Source organism: Coregonus lavaretus, assembly GCF_964263955.1.
Source record: "Coregonus lavaretus genome assembly, chromosome: 7".
NCBI lineage: Eukaryota > Metazoa > Chordata > Actinopteri > Salmoniformes > Salmonidae > Coregonus > Coregonus lavaretus.
This window is the reverse complement of record NC_139994.1, coordinates 56,541,723-56,557,890: the sequence shown is the minus strand read 5'-3', so window position 1 is coordinate 56,557,890 and position 16,168 is coordinate 56,541,723. Positions and strand designations below refer to the sequence as shown.

Here is a 16,168-nt window from a genome sequence, read left to right as displayed (position 1 = left end):
TACTTACTGGCCGATTTCTTGTTGACAAGAAACGCCACTTCTCAGCTCAGAAATTACTGTTAAAACATTGTGATATTGGGGATAAAATGGCATCACCTAACTCATATAAGCTAAGCTGCTCTATACCTGGCCATGAAATGGATGTTAGAGGTCTTTCAGCTGCTTTTTTCCCTGACGGAGCCTTTGTGTCTGTTTCCAGAGACCGAACCGGACGAGTCTGGGTACCAAACTCAAGGTACCGCCAGCTAGCATAGCTCAAAATACAATAATGTGGTTCTCACCATTTTAATATCGTTAAGATAATCAGTTAGGAACCCTTAGCCACACACATCGATGCCCCTCTCAATTCACCATAAGCATTATTTAAAGGCAACCCAACAAGTCTCTGCTATTGCAACGATGCTAGCTAGCAAAATTAGCGTTGTCATTCTCTCAGCTGAGCAACCAAGTATTATTATGCGATGTTTTTTCACTTCGGATAGTCCCCGATTCATAACATTGATGTCACACCAACTGTACGTGACACAAGGTTTCTAAACCTTGAAGGACGAGATTTCTCTCTAGACCTCATGGCTATTGTTAGCTACCTAATTAGCTAACGTTATTAACGTTCCCCTTATAGCTAGCTAGCTACGCTTTTCTAGAGCTAGCTAATCACTGGAAATAGCCAGAGCCTGTTCAGAATTTGACACCGCCTAGGTCTGCGTTTTAAATGGAATAGAATTTGACTTTATATTATATATGTTTTGTGTCTCTCTTCTCTTACAGCCCAGACAGGGGGTTCACAGAAATGCATTGCATGACAGGTCATCAAAATTTTGTATCCTGTGTATGCATCATCGCTCCAAGTGACACATATCCTCGGGGACTTATAGCCACTGGTGGAAATGACCACAACATATGTGTTTTCACACTGGACCAACCACAACCATTGTTCACCCTCAAGGGACACAAAAACACAGGTAGAGTTGATAAACTGTTGATGCGTTATTGTGTAACACCTAATTCAACTTGATTACTTTACTTCAAATACCAACTTGGTCTGATGACGCTTTCGTTGTGAATAACTAGAACCTATCTATGATATGTATGTCCACAGTGTGCACTCTGTCCTCTGGGAAATTTGGAACCCTACTGAGTGGCTCATGGGACACCACAGCAAAAGTCTGGCTCAACGAGAAGTGCATGATGACCTTACAGGTAAAGTGTCTGAGACTTGTCTAGTTTTGAACTGGGTCATGTTTGCAATATAAAATGAAAATCTGTGTTCTTATTGGATACGTTTTGCAACATTTTCTCCCTACTGAACACAACCCAGGTGAGTGAATTATTTTGTATTCCAGGGGCACACAGCAGCAGTGTGGGCAGTGGTCATATTACCTGAACAAGGCCTCATGCTGTCAGGATCAGCTGACAAGACCATCAAGCTGTGGAAGGCTGGACAGTGTGAGAAGACGTTTACAGGTGAGAAATGAATGCACCCACAAACCACCGTGCCCTCCATAAATATTGTGGCGGTTCTGGGGCCAGACATCACTGAATGTGTTTGTCTGTCCCAGGTCACGAGGACTGTGTCAGGGGGCTAGCGGTGGTCAGCGACCTGGAGTTCTTCTCCTGCAGCAACGACACCAGCATCAGGAGATGGCTGGTGACTGGGGAATGTGTGCAGGTATACTACAGCCACACCAACTACATCTACAGCCTGGCCGTCTTCCCCAATGGACAAGGTACAGTATGGATGACGGATCCCTGACAATCTACCTGTGCCCTGTTTGTGGAACCACTATGCCCTAGGAAAGTGTGACAGTCTGTTTGTGCTTAATAGTAGAAAAGATAACTCCTTCACACACGACATTGCCTCTGCACATTTATTTTGTTGAAATTTTTTCAAGACAATCTGTTGGTGCTCTCCTCCCCGCTCAGATTTCGTGAGCACAGGAGAGGACCGGACCTTGAGGATATGGAAGCAGGGCGAGTGCCAACAGACCATCCGTCTCCCAGCCCAGTCAGTGTGGTGCTGCTGTATCCTGCCCAACGGGGATATAGCTGTGGGAGCCAGGTAAACCCCAAGCCCCACTGTCAATCCACTGTCCAACCATTTCTATCTCAATGGACATGAGACATAGCAGTATTATACATGAAAACAACTGCATCACCTCTATCAGAGATATATATATATACATACATACATACATACATACATACATACATACATACATACATACATACATACATACATACATACATACATACATACATACATACATACATACATACATACATACATACATACATACATACATACATACATACATACATACATACATACATACATGCATACATGCATGCATGCATACAGTACCAGTCAATAATAATACTAATTATTGACTCTATAATAAGGCTGTAACGTAACAAAATGTGGAAAAAGTCAAGGGGTCTGAATACTTTCCGAATCAAAGTAGCCACCCTTTGCCTTGATGACAGATCTGCACCATCTTGGCATTCTCTCAACCAGCTTCACCTGGAATGCTTTTCCAACAGCCTTGAAGGAGTTTCCACATATGCTGAACACTTGTTGGATGCTTTTCCTTCACTCTGCCGTCCGACTCATCCCAAACCATCTCAATTGGGTTGAGGTCGGGGGATTGTGGAGGCCAGGTCATCTGATGCAGCACTCCATCACTCTCCTTCTTGGTAAAATTGCCCTTACACAGCCAAGAGGTGTGTTGGGTCATTGTCCTGTTGAAAAACAAATGATAGTCCCACTAAGCACAAACCACATGGGATGGCGTATCGCTGCAGAATGCTGTGGTAGCCATGCTGGTTAGGTGTGCTTTTAATTCTAAATAAATCACAGACAGTGTCACCAGCAAAGCACCCCCACACCATAACACCTCCTCCTCCATGCTTTACGGTGGGAACTACACATGCAGAGATCATCCGTTCACCGACACCGCATCTCACAATGACACGGCGGTTGGAACCAAAAATCTCCAATTTGGACTCCAGACCAAAGGACACATTTCCACCGGTCTAATGTCCATTGCACTTGTTTCTTGGCCCAAGCAGGTCTCTTCTTCTTATTGGTGTCCTTTAGTAGTGGTTTCTTTGCAGCAATTCGACCATGAAGGCCTGATTCACACAGTCTCCTCTGAACAGTTGATGTTGAAATTTGTCTGTGACTTGAAATCTGTGAAGCATTTATTTGGGCTGCAATTTCTGAGGCTGATAACTAATTAACTTAATCCTCTGCAGCAGAGGTAACTCTGGGTCTTCCATTCCTGTGGCGGTCCTCATTAGAGCCAGTTTCATCATAACGCTTGATTGTTTTTGCGACTGCACTTGAAGAAACTTTCAAAGTTCTTGAAATGTTCCGTATTGACTGACCTTCATGTCTTAAAGTAATGATGGACTGTCGTTTCTCTTTGCTTATTTGAGCTGTTCTTGCCATAATATGGACTTGATCTATGACCAAATAGGGCTATCTTCTGTATACCAACCCTACCTTGTCACAACACAACTGATTGGCTCAAATACATTAAGAAGAAAATAAATCCCACAAAATAACTTTTAACAAGGCACACCTGTTAATTGAAATGCATTCCTGGTGACTACCTCATGAAGCTGGTTGAGAGAATGCCAAGGGTGTGCAAAGCTGCCATCAAGAGAAAGGGTGGCTATTTGAAGAATCTCAAATATAAAATATATTTTGATTTGTTTAACACTTTTTTTGGTTACGATATGATTCCATATGTGTTATTTCATAGTTTTGATGTCTTCACTATTATTCTACAATGTAGAAAATAGTACAAATGAAGAAAAACCCTTGAATGAGTAGGTGTGTCCAAACTTTTGACTGGTACTGTATACACACATACATATACGTGTATATACAGTGCATTTGGAAAGTATTCAGACCTCTTGACTTTTTCCACATTTTGTTACGTTACAGCCTTATTATAAATGGATTAAATAAAACGTTTTCCTCATCAAGTTACACACAATACCCCATAATGACAAAGCGAAAACAGGTTTTTAGAAATACCTTATTTACATAAGTATTCAGACCCTTTGCTATGATACTCAGAACTGAGCTCTGTTGCATCCTGTTTCCATTGATCATCCTTGAGATGTTTCTATAACTTTGATTGGAGTCCACCTGTGGTAAATTCAATTGATTGTACATGATTTGGAAAGGCACACACCTGTCTATATAAGGTCCCACAGTTGACAGTGCATGTCAGAGCAAAAACCAAGCCATGAGGTTGAAGGAATTGTCCGTAGAGCTCTTAGACAGGATTGTGTCGAGGTACAGATCTAGGGAAGGGTACCAACACATTTCTGCAGCATTGAAGGTCACCACGAACACAGTAGCCTCCATCATTCTTAAATGGAAGAAGTTTGGAACCACCAAGACTTTTCCTAGAGCTGGCCGCCCGGCCAAACTGAGCAATCGGGAGAAGGGCCTTGGTCAGGGAGGTGACCAAGAACCCGATGGTCACTCTGACAGAGCTCCAGAGTTCGTCTGTGGAGATGGGAGAACCTTCCAGAAGGACAACCATCTCTTCAGCACTCCACCAAACAGGCCTTAATGGTAGAGTGGCCAGACGGAAGCCACTCCTCAGTAAAAGGCACATAAAGTTTGCCAAAAGGCACATAAAGAACTCTCAGACAATGAGAAACAAGATTCTCTGGTCTGACGAAACCAAGATTGAACTCTTTGGCCTGAATGCCAAGCGTCACTTCTGGAGGAAACCTGGCACTATCCCTACGGTGAAGCATGGTGGTGGCAGCATCATGTTGTGGGGATGTTCGGCGGCAGGGACTGGGAGAGACTAGTCAGAATCGAGGGAAAGATGAGCGGCGCAAAGTACAGAGAGATCCTTGATGAAAACCTGCTCAGGACCTCAGACTGGGGCGAAGGTTCACCTTCCAACAGGACAACGACCCTAAGCACACAGCCAAGAGAACGCAGGAGTGGCTTCGGCACAAGTCTCTGAATGTCCTTGAGTGGCCTAGCCAGAGCACGGACTTGAACCCGATCGAACATCTCTGGAGAGACCTGGAAATAGCTGTGCAGAAATGCTCCCCATCCAACCTGACAGAGCTTGAGAGGATCTGCAGAGAAGAATGGGAGAAACTCCCTAAATACAGGTGTGCCAAGCTTGTAGTGTTATACCCAAGAAGACTCGAGGCTGTAAACGCTGCCAAAGGTGCTTCAACAAAGTACTGAGTAAAGGATCTGACTACTTATGTAAAAGTGATATTTCTGTTTTTATTTATTTATATAAATTAGCCAACATTTCTAGACTTGGTTTTGCTTTGTCATTATGGGGTATTGTGTGTAGATTGATGAGGGAAAAAAACAATTTAATCCATTTTAGAATAAGGCTGTAATGTAACAATGTGGAAAAGGTCAAGGGGTTTGAATTCTTTCCGAATGCCCTGTATATTATTATGAATTGGTCAGTGAGTAGTTCAAAGTAAATTAAGAAACAATTAGATGGAAAGAGTGAGGAGAGAGCAATGTTGCTGCTATTACCTTGCTTTTGTGTCACCGATTTGTTATTCTCCTCACAGTGACGGCCTCATCAGAGTGTTCACTGAGGTGGAAGACCGCATGGCCAGCCCTCAGGACCTCCAGGCTTTTGAGGATGAGCTCTCCAAGACCACCATCGACCCCAAGACCGGGGACCTGGGGGACATCAAGATGGAGGATCTTCCAGGAAGGGAGCACCTTGATGAGCCTGGTAATTATATTCCGTACATATTCCATTATATTAATCCATTTTATTCCACTATATATGTATTGATATCTATATATTCAATTAATAGAAAAACGATTAGGACATTACATGCCCAACATCACTGTTTAGCTGTTATTGCTTTTTGCATCTACCGCCCCTGGTCACTGACATCTTTCATGAATGATAAACGTATTTTACCAATCACCAATCTTTAGTAGAACCTGAAAAACTATAATCCACAGATACACATGAAAAGTGGAGTAATCCAGAAACCCCCCTTGTTGTATTGGAGTGTATAAAGTATGTCTGTGTGTCTGTCTCCCAGGGAATCGGGACGGACAGACGCGGCTGATCAAAGAGGGCCAGAAGGTGGAGGCGTACCAGTGGAGCGTGGCCGACAGCCGCTGGATGAAGATAGGAGATGTGGTGGGAGGGTCCAACCAACAGACCTCCAAGAAAGTCAACTATGAGGGGAAGGTGAGGTGCACCTAGGGCTGTGGCGGTCACGAAATTTCATCAGCCGGTGATTGTCAAGCAAATAACTGTCGGTCATAACGTAAACACATAACATTAACATAAACACATTTAGCATCTCCTGGCTTCCCCACTGATGCAGACCTTTGGAACATCTACATTTTAAAAAGTGTAATGTGTTTATGTTGTTGTAAATCCATGTAATATAGCCTACACCTTCACAATAAATCCATTATTTATTTTAGACAGGTCTAAAGAAGCATGATATGAAGAAAATGTAGTCTATTTCAAAATAACAGAATAGCATACTCTGAGTTGTCTTTGTTAGGTCCTGATCTGGCTATGACAAATGGCTGTGGGATACACTAGTTCATTTAGCAGACAAGATTTGCTTAGAATTCCGTGGCATTATTTTATATTATTTTATAGTATGAAGAATACAATTGAACAAAGCTGAATAAAATAGAAAGGATATTTTCTCCAAACGATTTTAGGGAGTGCGCACATGCGGCTATTCTGTGTTGAGTGGTTAACAAAGAAATAGGTACTCCTATATGCTTAATTTAGAGTTATTCATGTAACTTTAGTTGTTCTACAAATGTTGGGCTATATGTTTTGATGTTTAATACATTGTAAGGATGTATGATGCGACTCTAATGATGATTTGAAAAAAGTCGCTTGAAAGTCATGAGCTCTGCTTTGTTTTTTTGTGCAGGCTGTACACACTTCATCAGTCTCTCATTCACAATTTGACAAGCACTTGATAATGCCTCAAATTTCACAGCGGCATCCCCTTTGTGTGGCCGTAATGCACCCTAAAAAAATCCATGCTTTTTGCGGCCAGGGCGTTGTGCCCTGAATGCTGCGTGTTCCGAAGCACCTCTCACTCACATGGCTCTCCATCACATGATCGGGTCTTTCTCACAGGCTACAAGTGAAGACCGACACATCGGGACGCAACTGCTCGCGTCCTTATCCAATTCCGAGGTCCATATTGAAGATATTGGAAGAACTGTCCACATTTACTTTTCATCAGCCAACAAGATGAATAGGACTAACGAACAGCAAAGCCTATGCACTAGCCTATGTCAATCTACTATCCCCAATAGAACAAAAGTTGACCTATTCTGTGCGATAATTAAATATTCCAAACATAGTCTGGGACAGTTGTGGGATGCCATAGAACCCAAATTAATACAACCACTAGCATCAAAAAACATTTTTTACGCAATGTGGCTGACTCAACAGATCAGAACGTTTAGCTTTAAATGTTGATAAACTATTAGGCTATTTCTTCACATAAGCTCAGCAATGCGCACATGGCAGTAGGCTATAAGCGCGAATGTTCCATTAGCGGGAAAACAACATCATTATCAAAAGTGACCGCAAATGCGATTATGCATGTAATACTTTTATGGTGAAAATGATCTTCCCCAAACTTGAAACTCATGCGCTGCTTATATATGCCAGTTAGGCTCTAAACCCCTTGTAAAGTGGATAAATGTGCTTCATTTTAAGAAGTTATTTGGTCACTTTTGTTGTGATTCAAACCTTATCAAAACATATAGGCCTATGGGCTAGGCTACATGAGGTGTGCGACTATGATTCAAAAAAGTCGCAAAAGAATAGCATTGTTTCTTGCCTTATGCTGGGCATGATTCACAAGTGATAGGCGAATATTGTCACCCATCAGACTATTCTTGATGTAATCTGATCTTTACATATATTATTTAGTATATGTGTGAAATTTGTTTTGATTTAGAATGTACCTTTATCATGCACCTGTCTCAAAACAGGGGCAGGTGAAAAAATACATGTCATCTATACACTTAAATAGCGAATGGAGGACGCTTTTCCCGTGGTTCATTTCCATGCCTGCCAGGTAGGCTATACTCCTGTTGTAAAGAGAAGCAATGTGCTTAGTATTAGGAAAGTTGAGAAATAAATATAGTAGGCCTAGCCTATAGAAAGCTGATGGGATCCTCCTCTTTTTAATAGAGGCCATCACTGTTTTCTCGCGCAATTGCATAGCCTATAGAAATGTTACGCAACATGAGCTCATGGGCTCTCATGAAGAGTTTGATTAGATTTTCGATTACATTTCCATTGATGTCAGAGTGATTAGAGGGACAATAGAGTGCTGAGTACCAGGCAGCAAGTTTGGTAGGCTACTAATGACCATCAGCAGCATCAGAGCTTGGAGAAGCCTAATTACAGTGACTAAACGGTCACGTGGAATTTGACTGCCTTCATGACTTGTGACCGCCGGTGTGGCGGTAATACGGTCACCACAACAGCCCTAGGTGCAGCCCAACGTTAGGTCAATGATGATAACAATAGATGGACAGACTGATAGAGATACTTTATTGTCCTCAGAGGAAAATTATGTGCTCTACTACAAGACTACTCTGGTGAGTGGAGTCCAGAGTACAGACGCAAGGCAAATGATTCACAACAAGTGCTTTTGATCTTCACTGAGGCGAGCTGTCAGACAGTGAATCACTCAACCCGTCTTCCGAATGATTTTCCAGGAGTACGACTTTGTCTTCACCATTGACATCAACGAGGGCGGCCCGTCCATGAAGCTGCCCTACAATGTGACGGACGACCCCTGGCTGACGGCTCACAACTTCCTGCAGAAGAACGAGCTCAGCCCCATGTTCCTGGACCAGGTGGCCAACTTCATCATCGAGAACACCAAAGGACACACCTTGGGAGCAGCCCCGCCCAGCGCTGCCGACCCATTCACTGGTAAAGCCACTGGATCAACGAGCGCCATAGACTACACTTAGGGCAATGTTTTCTTCTGAAGAAGACGGGTAGTGGGCCAAGTTCCCATAATGTTTGAAATAGACCAGCCCAGTAGTATCAATCCATCCACTGCTGAAGCCACTGAGCCATATTCACTCTATAAGCTACACCTGGGGCAGCATATTTCTCTTCTAAGGGCAATTCCACTGTAACAGAGTTATTGAGTTTTCACTTTAAAATGTATGTCAAACAAAAACCAGTGATTGCAAAGTTAAACAAACCACACAAGTCTTTGCACAAGGACGACGTTCTAAAAATGTTAACTGAAAATGTAACAAAAAACGTATTGACTTGAAGAACAGTGCAGATGCAAAGTTTGGTAACAGAATGACGGCACCAGCAGCACAAACCGTCATTCCGTCATCTGCACTCATCTTCACGTAAATGTGTTTTTGTAAATTGTTCTGTGGAAATTGTTAAAAGTCATCCTTGTGCAAAGAGTTGTATGGTTTGTTTAAATTTGCAATCATTGTTTTTTTGTTTGACAAAGTGACAAATCGGAGTCTAAGCATCACTCTGTTACAGTGGAATTGCCCCTAACAAACATTGTGCAACATTACCGTAAACATTTGGAATAGACGGGATCACAGCAAATAAATACAAAATGTGTTTGGAATACCAGACTAACTGTATATTTACCCTGCTTTTGTCACGTTCACCATCAGGCTCAGGCCGATACATCCCTGTAGCTACTGACAATAGAGCAGGTTTTGGGGCTGACCCCTTCACAGGTAAATAAAAACAAATATCCTTTTCTTTTAGATTTCAGTTTGTTGAGAGCATGCTTTTCTAATGCATTATATGGCATTTTCATTCTATGACTATGCTAATACATTATTACGGCGCTTTCCCCAGGCACTGGGCGGTACATCCCAGGATCGGGCACTCCCACAGGGGCACCGGTGGGCGTGGCAGACCCCTTCACAGGTAACAGTCACTATAGCAACTCCTTCAATGTCTAGGGTTCAATCAAATGTTGCATTGACATGCAACCCTGTTTTTTATTTTATTTTCACACATAGAAAAAGACAACATTTACATTACATTTTAGTCATTTAGCAGACGCTCTTATCCAGAGCGACTTACAGGAGCAATTAGGGTTAAGTGCCTTGCTCAAGGGCACATCGACAGAATTTTCACCTAGTCGGCTCGGGGATTAGAACCAGCGACCTTTCGGTTACTGGCACAACGCTCTTAACCACTAAGCTACCTGCCGACAACCCAATAACACTGCTAAAGCAAATGAAATCTAGTCCCTAGTATTGTTTAGTTGAGGTGTAACATTCGCTTGTCCTTTTCTCTTCCCAGGTGGGGGTGCCTACTCCTCAGCTGCCTCGAGGCAGACCTCCACCAACATCTACTTCCCCAAAACAGACGGGGTAACCTTCGAGCAGGCCAACGCCACACAGATAATGGGTAAGTAAGCACTAAACAAAACATCCCTTGATATTTTATTCCATATTTTCATACTAGCAGAATAATCATGGTCTATTTATTCAGTGTACAAGACTTATCAACCAGCACTGTGGCTGAACTGAAATAATGTGGATAGCAATATCAAAACCTCACTACAGTAAATAAATACCGGATATTAAAGTGTCCTAACATACTCAATTGCCTCTCTATATTAACGTTGCCCTTTTCCCTTCCACCACCAGCCAAGCTGAGGGAGCTGAACAGTGGGGCCCCTGGGGAATACAGGCTGTCTGAGGAGGTGCTGGGGAGCCTGGAGAAGCTGCTGGTATCTGTATGTGACCCCCATGCCTCAGAGCAGCCAACCACCGAGCAGATCAGCCTTCTCTGGAAGACCTCTCACTGGCCAGAAGGTAGACTAACACACATCATGGGTTTTGTACACTGCTCAAAAAAATAAAGGGAACACTTAAACAACACAATGTAACTCCAAGTCAATCACACTTCTGTGAAATCAAACTGTCCACTTAGGAAGCAACACTGACTGACAATAAATTTCACATGCTGTTGTGCAATTGGAATAGACAACAGGTGGAAATTATAGGCAATTAGCAAGACACCCCCAATAAAGAAGTGGTTTTGCAGGTGGTGACCACAGACCACTTCTCAGTTCCTGGCTGATGTTTTGGTCACTTTTGAATGCTGGCGGTGCTTTCACTCTAGTGGTAGCATGAGACGGAGTCTACAACCCACACAAGTGGCTCAGGTAGTGCAGCTCATCCAGGATGGCACATCAATGTGAGCTGTGGCAAGAAGGTTTGCTGTGTCTGTCAGCGTAGTGTCCAGAGCATGGAGGCGCTACCAGGAGACAGGCCAGTACATCAGGAGACGTGGAGGAGGCCGTAGGAGGGCAACAACCCAGCAGCAGGACCGCTACCTCCGCCTTTGTGCAAGGAGGAGTAGGAGGAGCACTGCCAGAGCCCTGCAAAATGACCTCCAGCAGGCCACAAATGTGCATGTGTCTGCTCAAACGGTCAGAAACAGACTCCATGAGGGTGGTATGAGGGCCCGACGTCCACAGGTGGGGGTTGTGCTTACAGCCCAACACCGTGCAGGACGTTTGGCATTTGCCAGAGAACACCAAGATTGGCAAATTCGCCACTGGCGCCCTGTGCTCTTCACAGATGAAAGCAGGTTCACACTGAGCACATGTGACAGAGTCTGGAGACGTCGTGGAGAACGTTCTGCTGCCTGCAACATCCTCCAGCATGACCGGTTTGGCGGTGGGTCAGTCATGGTGTGGGGTGGCATTTCTTTGGGGGGCCGCACAGCCCTCCATGTGCTCGCCAGAGGTAGCCAGACTGCCATTAGGTACTGAGATGAGATCCTCAGACCCCTTGTGAGACCATATGCTGGTGCGGTTGGCCCTGGGTTCCTCCTAATGCAAGACAATGCTAGACCTCATGTGGCTGGAGTGTGTCAGCAGTTCCTGCAAGAGGAAGGCATTGATGCTATGGACTGGCCCGCCCGTTCCCCAGACCTGAATCCAATTGAGCACATCTGGGACATCATGTCTCGCTCCATCCACCAATGCCACGTTGCACCACAGACTGTCCAGGAGTTGGCGGATGCTTTAGTCCAGGTCTGGGAGGAGATCCCTCAGGAGACCATCCGCCACCTCATCAGGAGCATGCCCAGGCGTTGTAGAGAGGTCATACAGGCACGTGGAGGCCACACACACTACTGAGCCTCATTTTGACTTGTTTTAAGGACATTACATCAAAGTTGGATCAGCCTGTAGTGTGGTTTTCCACTTTAATTTTGAGGGTGACTCCAAATCCAGACCTCCATGGGTTGATACATTTGATTTCCATTGATAATTTTTGTGTGATTTTGTTGTCAGCACATTCAACTATGTAAAGAAAAAAGTATTTAATAAGATGATTTCATTCATTCAGATCTAGGATGTGTTGTTTAAGTGTTCCCTTTATTTTTTTGAGCAGTGTATTTGTATTTATTAAGGATCCCCTGGCAGCAGCTACTCTTCCTGGGCTGCAGCAACATTAAGGCAGTTATATACAATTTAAAATATTACATGACATTACATTTCATGACACTTTTCACAACACATTGTGTTCCCTCAGGTCACTACTCTACTATCACATATCTACAATACAAAATCCATGTGTACGTGTGTGTAGAGTGCGTGACTTATCGTGTGTTGTTCCATAAGGTGTATTTTTAACTGTTTTTAAAAAATCTGATTCTACTGCTTGCATCAGTTACCTGATGTGGAATAGAGTTCCATGTAGCCATGGCTCTATGTAGTACTGTGCGCCTCCCATAGTCTGTTCTTGACTTGGGGACTATGAAGAGACCTTTGGTGGCATGTCTTGTGGGGTATGCATGGGTGTCCGAGCTGTGTGCTAGGAGTTTAAACAGACACCTCGGTGCATTCAGCATGTCAACACTTCTTACATAAACAAGTAGTGATGAAGTCAATCTCTCCCCTACTTTGAGCCATGAGAGATTTACATGCATATTATTAATGTTAGCTCTAGGTGTACACGGGGTCGGCAGGTAGCTTAGTGGGTAAGAGCGTTGTGCCAGTAACCGAAAGGTCGCTGGTTCTAATCCCCGAGCCGACTAGGTGAAAAATCTGTCGCCCTTAAGCAAGGCACTTAACCCTAATTGCTCCTGTAAGTCGCTCTGGATAAGAGCGTCTGCTAAATGACTAAAATATAAAAAAAATTATAAATAATGTAAAATGTACATTTAAGGGCCTGCCGTGCTGCCCTGTTCTGAGCCAATTGTAATTTTCCAAGGTCCCTCTTTGTGGGACCTGACCACACGACTGAACAGTAGTCCAGGTGTGACAAAACTAGGGCCTGTAGGACCTGCCTTGTTGATAGTGTTGTTAAAAAGGCAGAGCAGCGCTTTATTATGGACAGACTTCTCCCCATCTTAGCTACAGTTGTATCAACATGTTTTGACCATGACAGTTTACAATCCAGGGTTACTCCAAGCAGTTTAGTCACCTCAACTTGCTCAATTTCCACATCATTTATTACAAGATTTAGTTGAGGTTTAGGGTTTAGTGAATGATTTGTCCCAAATACAATGCTTTTAGTTTTGGAAATATTCAGGACTAGCTTATTCCTTGCCAACCATTCCGGAACTAACTGCAGCTCTGTAAGTGTTGCAGTGATTTCACTCGCTGATGTGTATAGCGTTGAGTCATCCACATACATAGACACACTGGCTTTACTCAAGGCCAGTGGCATGTCATTAGTAAAGATTGAAAAAAGTAAGGGGCCTAGACAGCTGCCCTGGGGAATTCCTGATTCTACCTGGATTATGTTGGAGAGGCTTCCATTAAAGAATACCCTCTGTATTCTGTAAGACAGGTAACTCTTTATCCACAATATAACGGGGTGTAAAGACATAACACACATTTTTCCATCAGCAGACTATGATCGATAATGTCAAAAGCTGCACTGAAGTCTAACAAAACAGCTCCCACAATCTTTTTATCATCAATTTCTCTCAGCCAATCATTAGTCATTTGTGTAAGTGCCGTGCTTGTTGAATGTCCTTTCCTATAAGTGTGCTGAAAGTCTGTTGTCAGTTTGTTTACAGTAGAATAGCATTGTATCTGGTCAAACACAATTTTTCCAAAAGTTTGCTAAGGGTTGGTAACAGACTGACTGGTCGGCTATTTGAGCCAGTAAAGGGGGCTTTACTATTCTTGAGTAGCAGAATTACTTTTGCTTCCCTCCAGGCCTGAAGGCACAAACAGTTTTACTATAGCCTTGGGCAGGGCTCAGGTTTATCTCACTAGACTAGAGTTCTGAAAAGCATTTTATTGTTTGACTTCAGTTTCAGTGTTTCAAGAAGAAAAAGCCCTATTGGCCTTTTCAAGCATGTGAAACCATTACACATTACAGTATTTCAACAAATGGTGATGTACCATGTAAGCCTACTATCACTTCATTGACCTGTGATCACCTCTTCGCTCTCCTGTTCTCCAGACATCGTCTTCCCTGTCCTGGACATCCTGAGGCTGGCGGTGCGCCACCCACAGGTCAACGAGAGCCTGTGTGGTGGCGACGCGGACGATGGCGTTGCGCTCTGCAACCACCTGCTGAGCCTGATGAAGCCGCAGGCCCGGCCAGCCAATCAAATGCTGGCGCTGCGGACGCTCTGCAACTGCTTCAGTGGCTGGCGTGGCCGGGCCCTCCTATTGGCCCAAAGGGAGGCTGTCCTGTCCCACGCTGCCGACCTGTGCTCCGTGTGCAACAAAAACATTCACATCGCCCTGGCCACTCTCGTCCTCAACTACGCCGGATCCCTCCACGGCCAGCCTGACCTGGAAGCCAAGGCCCAGTGTCTGTCAGTGGCCAGCGCGGCGCTGGAGTCGGTGCAGGACAAGGAGGCGGTGTTCAGGCTCCTAGTGGCCCTGGGGACCACAGTGGCCTCCGACCAGACGGCCCAGGATCTGGCCAAGTCCCTGGGGGTCACGTCACAGATCGCCAAGTACACCTCCGTCACCGACCCGGCCAAGGTTGGCGAGTGCTGCCAGCTGGTTTTAAAAGAACTACAGTGATCTGTAGCCACACAGGTTTCCCCTTTCCCCTTACACTATTACTAATCTCTGTTCAAGTGTTTTATTGATTTCTGACTGGTGGACTGTTGGATTGCATGTGCTGCAATAAAAATATGTACAAATTGAATCTTTCTTTCAGCCTGTCTTGTGTCTTTATTAATGATGAATGGAGTTGGTGAGAAAGTAGAATTTAAATACAAATGGCTGCCTTTACACATGCAGCCCAATCCTGATCTTTTGACCAATCAGATCAGCTCTGAAAAATATCTGATGTGGAAAGATCTGACGTGATTGGCCAGTAGACCAATTAGTGGGAAAAAATATCAGAATTGGGCTGGGATCAGGCTAGGTTATCACCCCATCTGCTACATTACCTGGGTTAGACACATGTGAATTATCAGATTAATACTAAAAGGTCAAGAACAAAACCTTTCCCCTTAAAGGAATAGTTCACCCAAACTACAGAACGACACATTGGATTTCTTACCCTGTAAGCAGGCTATGGACAAGGTATGACCAATCCATGCTTTGGTTTAGATTCCAAATAATAACATTTTAGCTTTTGTGGCACAAATCCCATTCAAGTCATGGGACCAATATTAGCATTTTTCGCGCATCATGTTCAAATCATCTAAGTGACTTTGTTGAGCTTCACAATAAAAAATGCTAATATCGGTCCCATGACTTGAATGGAATATGTGCCACAAATGCTAAAACGTTAGCATTTGGAAACCGTGCCAGGGAAACTAAACCAAAGCATAGATTGCTGTTATTTCTTGTCCATAGACCGCTTACTACAGGGAAAGGAAAGCAATATGTAATTTTGGAATTTGGGTGAACTATCCCTTACATTTTAGAAAGTCATGTAACATCAAGCAAAAGCAAGGTTTCACCTGGCATCGTGATCCAAGACAAAAAAAATCATCAATATCAGATCAGATTGCAGGTGAAAGCATGCAATGAACGTCAACTCTGCGACAATGAAGTTAGTGGCATGTTGTCCCCAGTGCCACCCTCTCTGTGGTGAACTTATTTACCCAGCACCTTAGTTCCTCATGGTAAATACTATAACTGTAAACAGTGGAATCTCTCAAATATGGTGCTGCATTGGGATAGC

The 16,168-nt window shown here is 43.8% G+C and overlaps 1 protein-coding gene across 1 annotated transcript; it reads left to right on the top strand.

Moving 5' to 3' along the window:
- LOC311132990 (phospholipase A-2-activating protein-like) lies at positions 1-15,184 on the top strand. The gene is made up of 14 exons (XM_084166405.1): positions 1-235; positions 769-962; positions 1,100-1,200; positions 1,344-1,464; positions 1,560-1,727; positions 1,924-2,059; positions 5,581-5,750; positions 6,073-6,224; positions 8,753-8,972; positions 9,698-9,763; positions 9,888-9,959; positions 10,341-10,448; positions 10,691-10,858; positions 14,477-15,184. The coding sequence occupies exons 1-14, from the start codon at positions 87-89 to the stop codon at positions 15,049-15,051; spliced, it is 2,400 nt and encodes a 799-aa protein (XP_084022531.1). The 5' UTR covers positions 1-86; the 3' UTR covers positions 15,052-15,184.
- The last annotated feature ends 984 nt before the right edge of the window (positions 15,185-16,168 follow it).

Bases quoted from the DNA above. Each gene is read 5' to 3' on its own strand.
- LOC311132990 (XM_084166405.1), top strand. From the start codon at position 87: ATGGCATCACCTAACTCATATAAGCTAAGCTGCTCTATACCTGGCCAT. The intron at 1,201-1,343 runs GTAAAGTGTCTG...TTTGTATTCCAG, and splicing joins AGTGCATGATGACCTTACAG to GGGCACACAGCAGCAGTGTG. The intron at 1,728-1,923 runs GTACAGTATGGA...CTCCCCGCTCAG, and splicing joins CGTCTTCCCCAATGGACAAG to ATTTCGTGAGCACAGGAGAG.